Below are 13,832 nucleotides of genomic sequence, written 5' to 3'. Positions count from 1 at the left end.
CACCTCTATCTCCTTTGCCCTGCCCTGGTGGGATGGCTTTTTATTAATCAAAAGGTGGGTCACAAAGACAGCAAGCAGTAATTAGCATCAAAATACATCAGAGCATCCCCCAACAGATTAGAATCTCTCTCTAAAAGTGGGAGGGGTAGTATGGTCAGGACATTCCTAGGGAAGCTTAGAAGTAGTACTCCTGTGAGAAGGCATAAACGACTTTTAAGAAAATTCCCATCAATCCAATATCTCCAAGTTGTACACATAATAAAAGGCTCCCAGGTTGGAGAGATGGCTCAGAGGTTAAGAGCACAAACAGTTCTCCCAGAGGTCCTGAGTTCAATTTCCAGCAACCACATGGTGGCTCACAACCATCTATAGTGAGATCTAGCACCCTGTTCAGGCCTGCAGGTGTACATGCAGGCAAGCACTGTACACATAATAAATCTTAGAAATAAAATAAAATAAAAGCCTCCCAAGCATGCAATACTTGGAAATCAATGCCAAAAAGCGGGAGACTGCACCACAGCGACAGCATCACTTGACTCAGCTTTGCTGGAGCTTTGTCAAGTGGCTGTGCTGGCTTTATGACGTTCCCTGTTCCATTAGACATGGCTGTGCCAGGCCTACATTAAAGTAAAAAGTATGGCAAAGGAAATAGTCAGCAGAGTTAATGGACAACCCACTGATTGGGAGAAAATCTTGATCAGCTGTACTTCAAAGGGCCAATATCCAGAATTCACAAAAAATTAAAATTAAATACCAAGGAAATAAATTTGTCAGTCAACAAATAGGTTCATTATCCAAAGTCATCAGGAAAATTAAATATTTCAGCCATTCTGAGATACCGTTAGTTAGAGTGGCTATGATTAATGAATCTCAAAACAAATATTAGAAAGGATGTAGAGAGAAAGAACCTTCATATACTGTTGGTAGGGGGGTGCAAATTAATACAGCCATTGTGGAAATCAATTTGGAGATTTCTTTCAGAATAAAAACCAGGAGCCGGGCGTGGTGGTGCATGCCTTTAATCCCAGCACTTGGGAGGCAGAGGCAGGCAGATTGCTGTGAGTTCGAGGCCAGCCTGGTCTACAAAGTGAGTCCAGGACAGCCAAGGCTACACAGAGTAAAGCAGTCACAAACAAACATACAAAGAGATTGAATGAAGAAATGAAAATGGCTGAGTCTTTTAGGGATCAGGCTCGGGGAAGAGAAGCAGAAGGCCAGTCCCTGGGAGGCAGGGGTTTAGGGTAGGGGGCAGGGTGAGGAGCCACAGGTACTCAGCGAGACTTACCCTGGGTTTGAGACCTAACAGAAATAGCATGCACAGACTGTCTCATCATTCAGAATTTTTAAATTCACTATTTCCTCAATCGATAGGTGCTGATATGACAATATTAATTTCTGCCTGTTTGTGGGAAAGAGTCACATTTCTTTCATAAATCTGTGGGTACTTAATTCAGTCTGTAGAGGCACACTGGCCACTCGTTAATATTGTAGTGGGATACAAGATTTACCAATTCATAGGTATTTTCTTTACTTTTCTACAGCTACGTCCTGAACATGGAGGCGTTTGGGGGGGGGGCACTGTTTTTGAGCCTGAGAGTGAAGGGACAGCGCTTTAGATGAGGAGAACTGGGACTTTAGTCACCTCACCAGACATCCGATTTCATTCAGTTAACGTTTAAGGCTAAATCAAGCAATCCGCGCATTATCCGGGAGCCGAGGGTCCCGTACCGCCTAGGCTCAGGCCCTCGCTCTACACCGCAAAGGGAAGCAGTGACTAACTAGGGAACTAGTTCTCCACAGGAGAAAAAGGTGTTAATCGCAAGAAAGCCCTTCTGCGCGCGGCTGTGCCGGTGCCAAGTCTCAGAGTGCGGAAACTTCCGGTGGAAGTCCCGCCTCGAGTTCAGCCGGCTCCAATCTGAGCTGGGCGGTGCGGTTGCGCCCGCCCTTTGTAGCCTTAGCCGGAAGCTGATGTCTGAAGCGTGGAGCGCGAAGATGCGAATATGAAGTAAGGATTTAGTTTCTCTGAGGAGAGGGGAGTCAGTTTCCCTGAGGAAGGGAGAGCAGATTGCGGGTGGCGGACCACAAGAGCAGTGGCCGGTTCTGGCCAGGGTGTAGGGCCTGCAGGCCACCGGGGCGGGAGAAGACGCACTTCTAGAACTCAGGCAGCGAGGAGGAAATATACTTAACGTCTTGCCTTCCTCCCGCGCAGCCCTTTAACTAAGGTGAAGCTGATCAACGAGCTGAATGAGCGAGAGGTTCAACTTGGGGTGGCAGAAAAGGTGTCTTGGCACTCGGAATACAAAGACAGCGCCTGGATATTTCTTGGTGAGGTCCACGTTTTTCCTTAGCTGGGCCTTTCGGAGTCGCTGCCCTCTCCCCTTCCCCCTTCTCCCACCCCACCCCCCACCGTTCCCCGGGTTATTTAGCGCCCCTGCTCCTCACTTCTGAACACGCTCATCACCCCATACTCTTGTAGCTAGTTTGCCCACAGGTCCATTTTCTTTTTCTTTTTTCCCCCCACAGGTCCATTTTCATTTCATATGATAGCTAGTAAGAATTGGTGTTTACCGTTCACTGTACTAAAAATCTTGCCGTTTGGCTGATTGGAGACAGTTAAGTCCACAGTCAAGCCATTATGATGACGAAGAAACTGAGGTGCAGACAGACAGGTTAATAGACTTGCTTAAGGTGACATGCAGCAGCACTCAGAACTATGGGGCTCGTGCTCTTCTGCCCTCGTTTACTATCTGCCCTTCCTTAAAGTTGTTTTCTCCTATAATTGGCTTTTGCTTCTAGCCCTTTGCTGTATCGTTAGGAACCAGGACAAACATTAGCTGCCTTGGGAGACATTGAGCGAGACTCCTCACTCAAAACCAGCTTTACTCCTGCTTAATAGATTTGTTTCTTTGTTTTTCAAGACTTGTGTGTGTGTGTGTGTGTGTGTGTGTGTGTGTATACACATTGAGTGAGACTCCTCACTCAAAACCAGCTTTACTCCTGCTTAATAGATTTGTTTCTTTGTTTTTCAAGAGAGAGGTGTGTGTTGTGTGTGTGTGTGTTTTCCTGGATGCACTTTGTAGGTAAGGGTAGCCTGAACTAATACAGATCTCCCTCCCAAGTGCTGGACTCAAAGGCATGCACCACCACTGCTTGGCTCTTTTGCTTAAAATGTAAAATGCCACCTGAAAAGGAGGAAGTGTCTGGGTGTCATTGTTTGTTAAGGGAAAGCTACTTCCCCTGGTGAAAAGAATACAGTCTGATTATACCCCTGGCCCTGGGTGGATACCAGAGATTTTAAGCAAACCTAAGTATTACATAGTAGTGTACCTCTTCCTTAAGACTTAATCCAGGGCTGGAGAGATGACTCAGAGATTAAGAGCACTGGCTGCTCTCTTCTAGATGTCCTGAGTTCAACCCCCAGCAACCACATGGTGGCTCACAACCATCTCTAATGAGATCTGATGCTCCCTTCTGGCATGCAGGTGTGCATGCAGCCACAACATTATATATATATATATATATATATACACACACACACACACACACACACACACACACATATATATATATATGTATATATATAAAATCTTTAAAAAGAAAGACTTAATCCAGCAGAGCTTTAAAATCATCTGGCCAGGAGGCGACTGTCAGGAAAGTTCCTTCACCTGAAGACACGCTAAGGACACAGGAAGCAAATGATCCCCCTAGTGAGATGATGAACTTGTACATGCCAGGAGTTCCTCCCTCCATGAGGTTGTTACCCATCTCTGCTGCTAAGCCTGCCTGATGTTCTGAGCTCCTCAGCCTCTATTTCTGAGCAGTCCCCTAATCCAGTGGGCATGGCTATATATTTCTGCATCTTATCCAGCTCCCTTCTCCCAGTCGCTGCAGGAATTTACCACTTGTCTCCCCATCAGCACTCTCTCAAATATTAATACAATGGACCTCAAGCTTCCTCCTTTGTCTGTTTTAAAATTATTTGCCATCGATGGGCAGTGGTGGTGCACGCCTTTAATCCCAGTGCTCGGGAGGCAGAGGCCGGTGGATCTCTGTGAGTTGGAGGCCAGCCTGGTCTACACAGAGAAACCCTGTCTTGGAAAAAAATTGTACCATCACGGCTAAGTGCCTACAATGGGAAACTCTCGAGTCGTTGGTAGCAGCACTACTGTCCTGTATTCACTCTCTGTCACAACCTGTAACTCTGCAGTTTGACTTTTGGAAGAGGCTAGTCCACTAGGTATTGTGTTAAGCACTTCAGAGTCATCATTTTTACGTTATTTCTGTAACATTCCTGTGAGGGAAATATGTTACTGTTGCCTTTTTCCACATGAGGCCGAAAACATGCAGGAGAAATGATTTCCTGTGAACTATTTAACAGTTTTCCTTATAATTTTTAGTTTACATGTAGGTGAGAGTAATGGTAGGCTATTTGAGTGTAATGTTTTTGAAATCTGAGTCTTGTGCAGGAAATTATGTGCTTTATAGGTTCTTGGATGTGAGGACTGTATGATTAGATTAATTTGGTAAGTGGTGACCCAAGCCTTTCCACTGAGTTAATAACTTTGTTGTTAGTGGTTTTTCTTTTTTATTTGAGCCATCTCACTATGGTACTCACTATTTAGGCCAGGTTTGCCTCGAGCTCACAGAGATCTGAGAGTTAATTACTTCTCTTCTGGACTGCATCACCTTACACACTCTGTTATTGTATTAGACTGATTTCTGCAGTGTCCGGCCTAGTGCAGACTGTGCAGACTAATGCTTGTTGGGCTGGGGTGTGCTTTGTCTTCTAGGAGGGCTTCCTTACGAATTGACCGAAGGAGACATCATCTGTGTCTTCTCACAGTAAGTCCTCTTTCACTTCCTACCTCCTAGGTACCTAGAGCAGTTTGCTTCCGTATTGTAGTTCTGTAACACCAACAAGGCATTTCAAGCTGGGTGTGGGGTTGTGTACCTCTAATGACAGTAGTCAAGAGGCTGAGGTAGGAGGACCACTTAAGGCCAGCCTAGGCTGCATCATGCGTTCTAGGTCAGCCTTCACTACAGAGTGAGACCCAGTGTCAAAAAGCTACCACAGCCATTTTAATTCTAGGCTGAGTGACATCCCTGCATGGGGAAGGCTAGAGCCTGATCAGTCCCAGGGTAGATAAGGGTCCAGAGCATTGCTACACGGGAGCTCCCAGACCTTGGGTCATTTGAGGGGCTTCAGAGGGACTGGATAGCATGGACTTGCAGGAACAGACTGGAATTCCCAGGCAGGTACAGTATTACCCTTTCTCTTTGGCATCCTGAACACTAGGGGTCATCCATGATCATAGGACCCTCTGTGTGGCATTGTAGGATTAGAGCACAGCACTAGAAAATTGGGGCAAAACACACACACACACACACACACACACACACACACACACACACACACACACACACATTTAGCCTGGTATGTTTTATCAGCATTGATGAATTGCTCTCTGAAATGTTTTTGTTTTGTTTTGTTTTGTTTGTTTTTTGTTTTTTTGAGACAGGGTTTCTCTGTGTAGCCTTGGCTGTCCTGGACTCCCTTTGTAGACCAGGCTGGCCTCGAACTCTCAGAGATCCGCCTGCCTCTGCCTCCCAGAGTGCTGGGATTAAAGGCGTGTGCCACCACGCCTGGCTTGAAATGGTTTTACTAATTTCCACTTGCATCGGAATGCCCATTTATTCATTTTTTGTTTTGTTTTTTTTCAAGACAGAATTTCCCTGTGTAGCCCTGGCTATCCTGGAACTCTCAGAGATCTGCAGGTCTCTGCCTCCCAAGGGCTGGGATTAAAGGCATGTGCCACCACCACCCAGCTTTAATCTTGATTAAAGTTATCTAACTCTGGAAGGGGGTTAAATGTGTTCTTACTGGGATTATATTACATTTTTTTTTACTACCTTGCTGAGAGTTTTTGACATCTTTCTGATATTGAGTAATCCTATCTAAGAAAGAAGACCATCTATATGTTTACAAATTTATATTTATGTCTTTTGGAGATTTAAGAAAGTTCTTCATATAGGCTGTGTACAGTGCTTAGTTATTAGGTATATTTCTAAGTATTTTGTCTTTTTTGATTGGTATTATAGAGGGGATTTTTCCTTCCCTTATATCTGCTGATTATTGTTTGTATATAAAAGGTGAATGACTTTTAACTTTATTCTTTTACTTTACTGAATTGTTATACTGTTTATTTTTGTCATTGTTTATCATTGATGCTGTTTAATTTTCTATATGTACTATATAATCTGCAAATAGAGGTACTTCTCCATTTTTATCTAATTTTATCTAATTGCATTGGCTATACCTCCACTATATTGTCAAATAGTTCTCAACTTTAGTTGAATCACACTCACTATTTTGCATTGAGTGAGATACTAGATTTTGGATTGGTGTGTATATTTGTAAGCGGGTAATGTGCATGAACTCTTGTTTTACTTTATGACTTTCAATTTATAAAGCTTTATTTGGAATTGGTTTTATAAGAAGTAAGGTAGACTCTATTTTGTATTCAATTAATTTTTTGCTTTGATCTTTATGAAAGCCTGTCTTTATTGGGTTTGTTTTATTTTATATTCATTCTTTTTAAAGAATCAAATTTTGTAAGATTACAGATTTTCCTGAGTATAGCTGGCTTAGCTACATCCTACAAATTTTTATATATTTTTAAAATTTCTTGTTAGTTTCTGAGTGGTATACTCTTGACATTTTAAATTTTATTTTACTTTTTTTTTCATTGAATTATTGGCTAAGAGAATAGGTTCTAAGTTCTAATTAGTAGGAGGTTTTATTAAAAAATCATTTTAAAAAAATTATGTGTCTGGGTGTTTTGCTTGTGTATATGTCTGCAGCAGGCGAATGCCCAGGCACAGGACAGAAGAGAGCATTGGGCCTCCTGGAACTGGAGTCACTGATGGTTCTGAGCCTCCACGTGGGTGCGGGAGTAGACCCTGGGTCCCTGGGAGGAACAGCCAGTGCTCTTAACCACTGACTCATACTCTACTTCCAGCAGCAGGCTTCTGTTTAAAATATTATTTCTAGTTTTATCACGCTAATTGTTGAGTGTATACTGTAGATTTTAGAGTTTATTTTTAGCTAATTTAACTTTTTATTTTCAACCTACTGTGTCATCTTTTTTCAATGTCTCCTACACAGACTCTATTACTTGAATTTTGTTTGATCACTCAGTATGAAATATGTTGCATTTTAACTGAATAATACATTTTATAAAATAAACAGATATGGGGAGATTGTCAATATTAATCTTGTGAGAGATAAGAAGACTGGGAAATCCAAAGGATTCTGTTTCCTGTGTTATGAAGACCAGAGGAGCACAGTTCTGGCTGTTGACAATTTTAATGGGATTAAGGTAAACGTGCTTACTGTGCAGGATTTGGCTGGACATTTCCTGTGCGTGTGGTAGACTTATTTTTTTTAACCTGCTGTTTACAGTCCCAGGAACAGCGCTGGTCAGCTGGATATATTGTTGAGGTTGCAGAAGTGCTTAGACACACCGGATAGGGAATGATTCCAGGAAACCATTTTCTGCCTCATGCGCCTGCCAGGACTTGTTCTTTTTTCCTATGCGTTAGCAAACTGTTGTTCCAGAAACATGGGTACCGTGTCCCCTTATCTGGGAGCTGTTTTCCCATCTGTTCTAGTACATTAGGGAGTGAAGAGGCTAGAGACACTGGATATTGGGCTGTGCTAGGGAGACGGGGGCTTCCTCAGAGCCACGTGTATCTAGTCTGTGACTCCTGTGACTTAGCGTATCGGCTCCTGGAAATTCTCTAGTTAAAAATCTAGTGACCACTTCTATAAAAATAAGCCATTCTGAAATTTTAAGGGAGTGGTATTCAGAAGAAGTCACCCTCAAAGAAGAATTGCTTTTTCAAAAAACTATCAAAATGAGAAATAGAACGGATGACAGAAGCTTCTCAGGCTCCCTAAAAGTACAAGTAAAAATGTACTCTTGTAGTGGAATAGTGAAATTAAACTTCAGGTTTCGGATATTACCTATGTAATATAAGTGTATCTGCTTGAAAAGAGACCACTTATAAAGCAAAGGGTTAATTTTATTTTGGTTCACCTGGGAAACTTACAGCCCAATAGTCAGTGGGAACAAAGAATTCCTGTGTGGAAGGAGTACAAACAGTATGAGAGCTCGAGAAGAAGATGTAGGGCTAGGAATGGAGAGAGCTCGGGGGTCAGAGTGCTTCTCTGCCGTGTATGAGACCCTGAGTTCATTACCACCACCAGAGTCACAACAACAACAACAAAAGAATTTCTTCCCTTTGGTCTTTTGTCTTCTGTTTACTGTGTTGAAAAAGCAGCCATAGCGGGTAGATCCATGTTCCTAGTCCTTATGCTTTCCTGGGGCATGTTGTTTTCTTGTTAAATGCTGTGAATAACTATGTCTGTGAAGATATTTGTGTGTGTGCATATATAGGTGGAGGTCAGAGAACAGCCTTTGGTCAGTCATCATTCCTCAGGATCTGTCTACTGTCTTCCTCTTCCTCCTCTCTTCCTCCTTCTCCTCTTCTTTTTCTTTTGTTTTCTTTTTCTTTTCTTTTTTTTTTTTTTTGTGAGAGAAGGTCTCTCTGTATATCCTTGGCTGTCCTGGAACTAGCTCTGTAGACCGAGCTGGCCTCGAACTCAGCGATCTGCCTATTTCTGGAGTTAACTACCACCATCTGACTCCTCCTCCTCTTCATCTTCTTTGTTTGTTTGTTTCTCTCTTTTTTGAGACAGGATATTTTACTTGTCTGGAACTTCTTAAGTAGGCTAGGTTGCTTGTCCAATGAGCTCCAGCAGTCTTCCTGTGTCTGCCTCCCAGTGCTGGCATTACAAGTGTGTGCTGCCACACTCAGATTATGTGGGTTCTTGGGATTAGCCTCAGATTGTTATTTTTACAAGGCAAGTGCCTTACCAGCTATGCTATCTCCCTATCCCTCTAGGCAATCAGCTATGCTTTAAATCCTAAATTCTTATAGTTTTTCTTGGTGATAGAATTTAGGGCAATACTTCTGGGTGTTTTTTAACTTCCCATGAAGAACATGAAGAGATTTGTATGTAGCATATTAAGAGCAATGGCAGGGTGGTGGGTGGTGGTGGTGGGTGGTGGTGGTGGATGTTGGTGGTGATGGTGATGGTGGTAGCAGCAGTAGTGTCTGTGTATGATTGTCCCAGAGGTCTCGCCTGTCCCAGGCCCCATTCATCTGCCCTGAGTGTTGTGTGTTAATATTAGCTATATATGCTATAACATACCAGCTGAGTATGTCTTCTTTATGCCAGGCAATGAATGTGATTCGAACCCTGGTTCTGTGTAGTTTGTTCAAATAGTGTGCTGCAGGGGCTGTCTTTGCTGAAATATTTCTGACCTTGCTTAGATCAAGGGAAGAACTATCCGAGTGGACCATGTGGCAAACTACCGGGCTCCTCAGGAATCAGAAGATGTGGATGATGTGACCAGAGAGCTCCAGGAGAAGGGCTGTGGGGCTAAGACACCTCCACCAAGTTCTCCCGAGGTCTCTGAAGATGAAGATGTCAGATCCACAAAAAAGCACAAAAAAGGTGTGCTGTTTTTTTTTAACAAAATATTAAATGTTTGATTTTACTAAGAGCCAAATACTGTGGTAAAAGCCTGCTAGCTCAGAGAGGCAAGGAAAGCACCCAGCTGACCTTCCTCCTCATCCTGTGTCCTATAAGGAAAGTTCCTTCCCTAGCCATCTCCAAAACTCCCAAGCTGAATGTCCCTCCCTTCTACTACTTCCTGTGTATCTCCCTATCCATCCTCCCGACTTCCTCTTACTCTGTATGGTTTTTTCCTATGTTTATTCCTTGTCAACTGGTTGCTTGCTCCACCTCTTGACCTAGGCTTAATTTTATTTAATCCTGTTTACAAGACTCAAACAGAAAGCTCTTGGATTAAAGGTGTGTGCTAGGGCTGAGCCACACCACAACTGGAAACAGATTTTTCCAGTAAACACCACAACCTTGCGTTTACAGTGTGATCAGGTATCCTGCAACAAAAGTGGAGTGTTAGAAGCGAGGAGAGGAGTGGGTAGTCTCAGTGTTTTCTTTTACAAGCATGCACAGATAGTCCCTAATCTGCTCTAATAAATCCACTCTAGTGTAAAAGGGAAAGGTTTGAGGTTCTTTACTTTGATTGAGAAAGCAGAAGTGTCTGAGGAAGGAAAGCTAGTGGTGTGGACAGAATGGTGTCTCTCTAGATTCATGTGTTGCAGTTCTAATCCTTTCCTATCTCAAAGTGAGATTGCTTTTGGAGATACAGCCCTTCTGTGTGGGGATATCTTGAACAACTTGACCTATGAGGAGTAACAGGTGTCCAGTTTGATTTGAAGACATTTTTCAGGCTCATAACCATTGATTGGTTCATGCTGCTGCCCGGGATGTTTATCACATACACATTTTCCCTCTACTAGCATAGGGACAATTTGGAATGTCTCAGTCTTATGTGATCTACTGAAAGAAGAAAGGCACATTTTAAAGAGATTTGTGTGTGTGTGTGTGTTTTTCTTATTGATTGTCCCTCCCCCAGACAAAAAAGAGAAAAAGAAAAAAAAGAAAGAAAAAGAGAAGACTGAACGCAAGGAACAAGCAGAGCTGCCATTCTACTCTTTGTCCTCCAGAAGCAAGACAGGAAAGGAAAAGGATGACCATGGCCCAAAGAAGCACAGCAGCAGGAACTCAGAGAGAGCGCAGAAGTCTGACTGTAGAGAGGGGAAGAAGCATCACGCAGACTCCCCTGATGGCAGGAGTTCCTTCCAGGGGAGAGCAGAGGACCCTGAGTGGGAGCCAAAGAGAGAGAAACCCAAGCATGAATATAGGTCCTCAAGTAGGAGGGAGGGAGAAGAAAAGAGCAGAGAGAAAGATAGAGGGCGGAGCTCAGGTACTCATTCCAGCAGGCATGGTGGCCATTCTGAAGGGCGGAGTCGTAGAAGTAGAAGTAGAAGTTGGAGTCCTCCCGATAAGTCCCATAGGCATAAGAAGCATACGCACTCTCGGGAGCGCGAGTCCTTCCATGCCAGTGACTGGAGACATTACTGAAGCCTCTCAGCTGCCCAGTTCTTTGAAAGTGAATTTTGTTGCATAAGTATGAAATTCTCTGTTATTTCTGTAAATAAAGTATTGGGGCCTGAGTTCTTTAAATCCCTTACATGACAGAGTTGTTGAGAAGGCTATAGTTTCAGTAGCTGGATATCTTAGATTTAAAAAAACCTAGCAAACATGACCTATTGTCCCTGGGCAAATATATGATATTGATTAGAGTATGTACCTTAAATTTGTTTTCATTTTTTGATGGTTACATAAATGTCTGGTTTTTTTTTTTTTTTTGGTTTTTTTGAGACAGGGTTTCTCTGTGTAGCCTTGGCCATCCTGGACTCGCTCTGTAGACCAGGCTGGCCTCAAACTCACAGTGATCCACCTGCCTCTGCCTCCCGAGTCCTGGGATTAAAGCTGTGCGCCACCACACCTGGCTTGTTTTTTCTTTGTAACTTATTTATTTGTATTGAGGTGAAATTCATATAAAATAAAATTAAGCATTCTGATTAATTCAGTTTCATTTGGTCCATTCAGTGTTGGACTTACACCATTTTTATGTAGTTCTAAATCGTTGATACTGTTGGGTTTGGGGTGGATTCTGAGAAAACTCAACTTGAGATAAAGAAGCTTAAAGTGAAAGCTTTATTTTCTGAGCTCAGGGAGGCGGCCAGTTAGGGGTCTGAACTGCATCCCTGAGGGGAAGCTGTATTGCATATTTAAAAGGGTGAAAACTGCAAAGGCCGAGGTGACATTGGTAAGTGTCAGGGTCATCCAATCAAATTTTAACACTATGGATTAAGCAAGAGAGTTTCTGGTGGAGGCTGGCTTGATCCAGGACACCTGGCCTCAAGGCCTTTAACCATTTTTCAAGACAATTCACTTTGGAATCCAAGGTTCTTAATTTTATCCCTCTACATTTGGTCTGGAGCTCAAGGTGATAGGCAACAAAGAAGTGGGTCATCTGTACTAAGTGAGGGCTTTGTAGGTAATATATACTTTTATCAGTTAACAATTAGGAAAGTGTTTCAAGGGGCCGCATAGATGGCTCTGCAAGCTTGGGAATGTGAACCTAGTTTGTCCTTGATAACAAAACGGGGGAGCAAAATCTAAGAGTAGCTTTGAAAAGGCTGGGCTCTTGTGGCTGCCTCCTTACAATACCTTTCTCTACTCTTGTCCCTGACAAACAGAAATAGGCTTTTGTTTCTATGGATTCACCTATTTGTTGCTTTTCTCATTTCCGTGACAAACTTTCAAAAATGCCTGATCAAAGTTTATTTTCTTTGCTTATGTGCATGCAGGTGTGGAGGCGCTTGTTCAACTTTAGGGTGTCTTGTCACTCTCCACCTTTCTTGAGACAGGAACTATCACTGCAGTGAGAGCTAGATGTTTGGGCTTGACTGGCTTGGCTAACTGGTGTATCCTTGGGATCTGGTTGCCTCTTTACTCACCCAGCATGTAAGTGCTAGACATAGACATCCAAATTCAATTCTTCCGTGTTTGTTCAGCAAAGGCTTTCCCTTCTCATTGAATCATTTTCACAGCTCTTTTACCTTACAGTTTGAGGAGATACTGTCCTTTCTGGTGAGGCAGTCATATATCAGGAGCCTGAGTCATATGTGGCCATATTGTGTACTCAGGAAGCAGAGAGAACTGAATATTGGTGCTCAGCCACTCTTTGATTCTCCCTTTTTATCCAGTTCAGGATTTCAGCCCATGATATGGTGCCACCCACACTGAGGGTGGGCAGTTCCTCTTAAACCATTCTGGAATTATCACAGACACACCTAGAGGTATGTCTCCTAGGTTGATGGTGAAGATTAAATAGAACATGTTTTGAGTGTTTCCTTTAAGTGAAGTTATGTAAAATTGGCCCTTTGTGCCTCCTTGCTTTAACCTAGTGTGTTTTCAAAGCTGACATTGTAGCACGTTGCTAGTACTGGTTTTTTCATGGCTGCATCATAATGAGCAGAGAGGTGGGATTTGTTTATGGATGGGTATTGGTTGTTTTGTACTGTTTGGCTAATCGTTGTGCTTTTTTGGGGTTCCAGACATACACAGCTTCCTTCTGGGCTTCTCAAGTCACCGCTCTGCTGAGATGGGAAGTTGTCATCTCCATTGCCTATCTAGTGTGACTAGTGTTGGGGTTCAGGAATAGCCTCACACTGACCCCTGGGGCACCAGACTCAGCTAGATGGAAGTTTATAGGATACTTAGCAAAGTCTGACCAGTCTGGATTCTGTCCAGTCTGGATTCTGGAACTGAACTGTGACAGCTGAGCTGTTCTCAAAATGAGTTTTTAAAGGAAAAAGAGCAAAACCAAGCAGGAAGAATCAATTCTATTCCAGGTATATCATGTCTAGCAAAGCAAGAAGAACCAATTTTTGTTCCAGGAACATTATTTCTAGTAACCAGACGAAACATTTTAGGCTGATTGGCTGGGACTTAGGGTAGAGAACTTTTGGGGACTTTTCTAGCTTTCTGGGAGAAAGGAATATAGCAGGGTGTTGTGATTTAACTCTAACAGAACATATATTTATCTTTAATTCAAGCAGACCATATGTTTATCATCTTTCCTTTTATTCTAAGCAGCAAGGACTGAATTATTGAAGTGTAAGTAAAGGCTATTCTTGTGTCAGCACAGGCAGAGCCTAGGGCTTGAGCTCAATTTCATCTTATGACCAAAATGGAGACTAAACATAAAAATGACTTCAGTTATGCTAAAGACAAAAGCAGGTGTTAACAGAGGAGCTACAGT

General features: G+C 42.8%; 1 protein-coding gene across 1 annotated transcript; it reads left to right on the top strand.

Annotated features, from left to right (window-relative positions):
* The first annotated feature begins 1,890 nt into the window (after positions 1–1,890).
* Positions 1,891–11,587, top strand: RBMX2 (RNA binding motif protein X-linked 2). Its single transcript, XM_084790719.1, has 6 exons — positions 1,891–2,005; positions 2,210–2,325; positions 4,791–4,842; positions 7,250–7,379; positions 9,400–9,583; positions 10,572–11,587. Exons 1-6 carry the CDS (start codon positions 2,001–2,003, stop codon positions 11,078–11,080), a joined length of 996 nt encoding a protein of 331 aa, XP_084646845.1. The 5' UTR covers positions 1,891–2,000; the 3' UTR covers positions 11,081–11,587.
* The last annotated feature ends 2,245 nt before the right edge of the window (positions 11,588–13,832 follow it).

The sequence above is a fragment of the Acomys minous genome, assembly GCF_964271855.1.
Source record: "Acomys minous genome assembly, chromosome: 7".
Taxonomy (NCBI): Eukaryota; Metazoa; Chordata; class Mammalia; order Rodentia; family Muridae; genus Acomys; species Acomys minous.
The sequence above is the reverse complement of the archived record's forward strand: the minus strand, read 5'-3'. Positions and strand labels throughout refer to the sequence as shown.

What these genes read in the sequence shown, in the direction of transcription:
- RBMX2 (XM_084790719.1), top strand. An exon ending in CAGCGCCTGGATATTTCTTG is followed by an intron (nt 2,326 to 4,790) that starts GTGAGGTCCACG and finishes TTTGTCTTCTAG; the next exon opens with GAGGGCTTCCTTACGAATTG. An exon ending in ACAATTTTAATGGGATTAAG is followed by an intron (nt 7,380 to 9,399) that starts GTAAACGTGCTT and finishes GACCTTGCTTAG; the next exon opens with ATCAAGGGAAGAACTATCCG.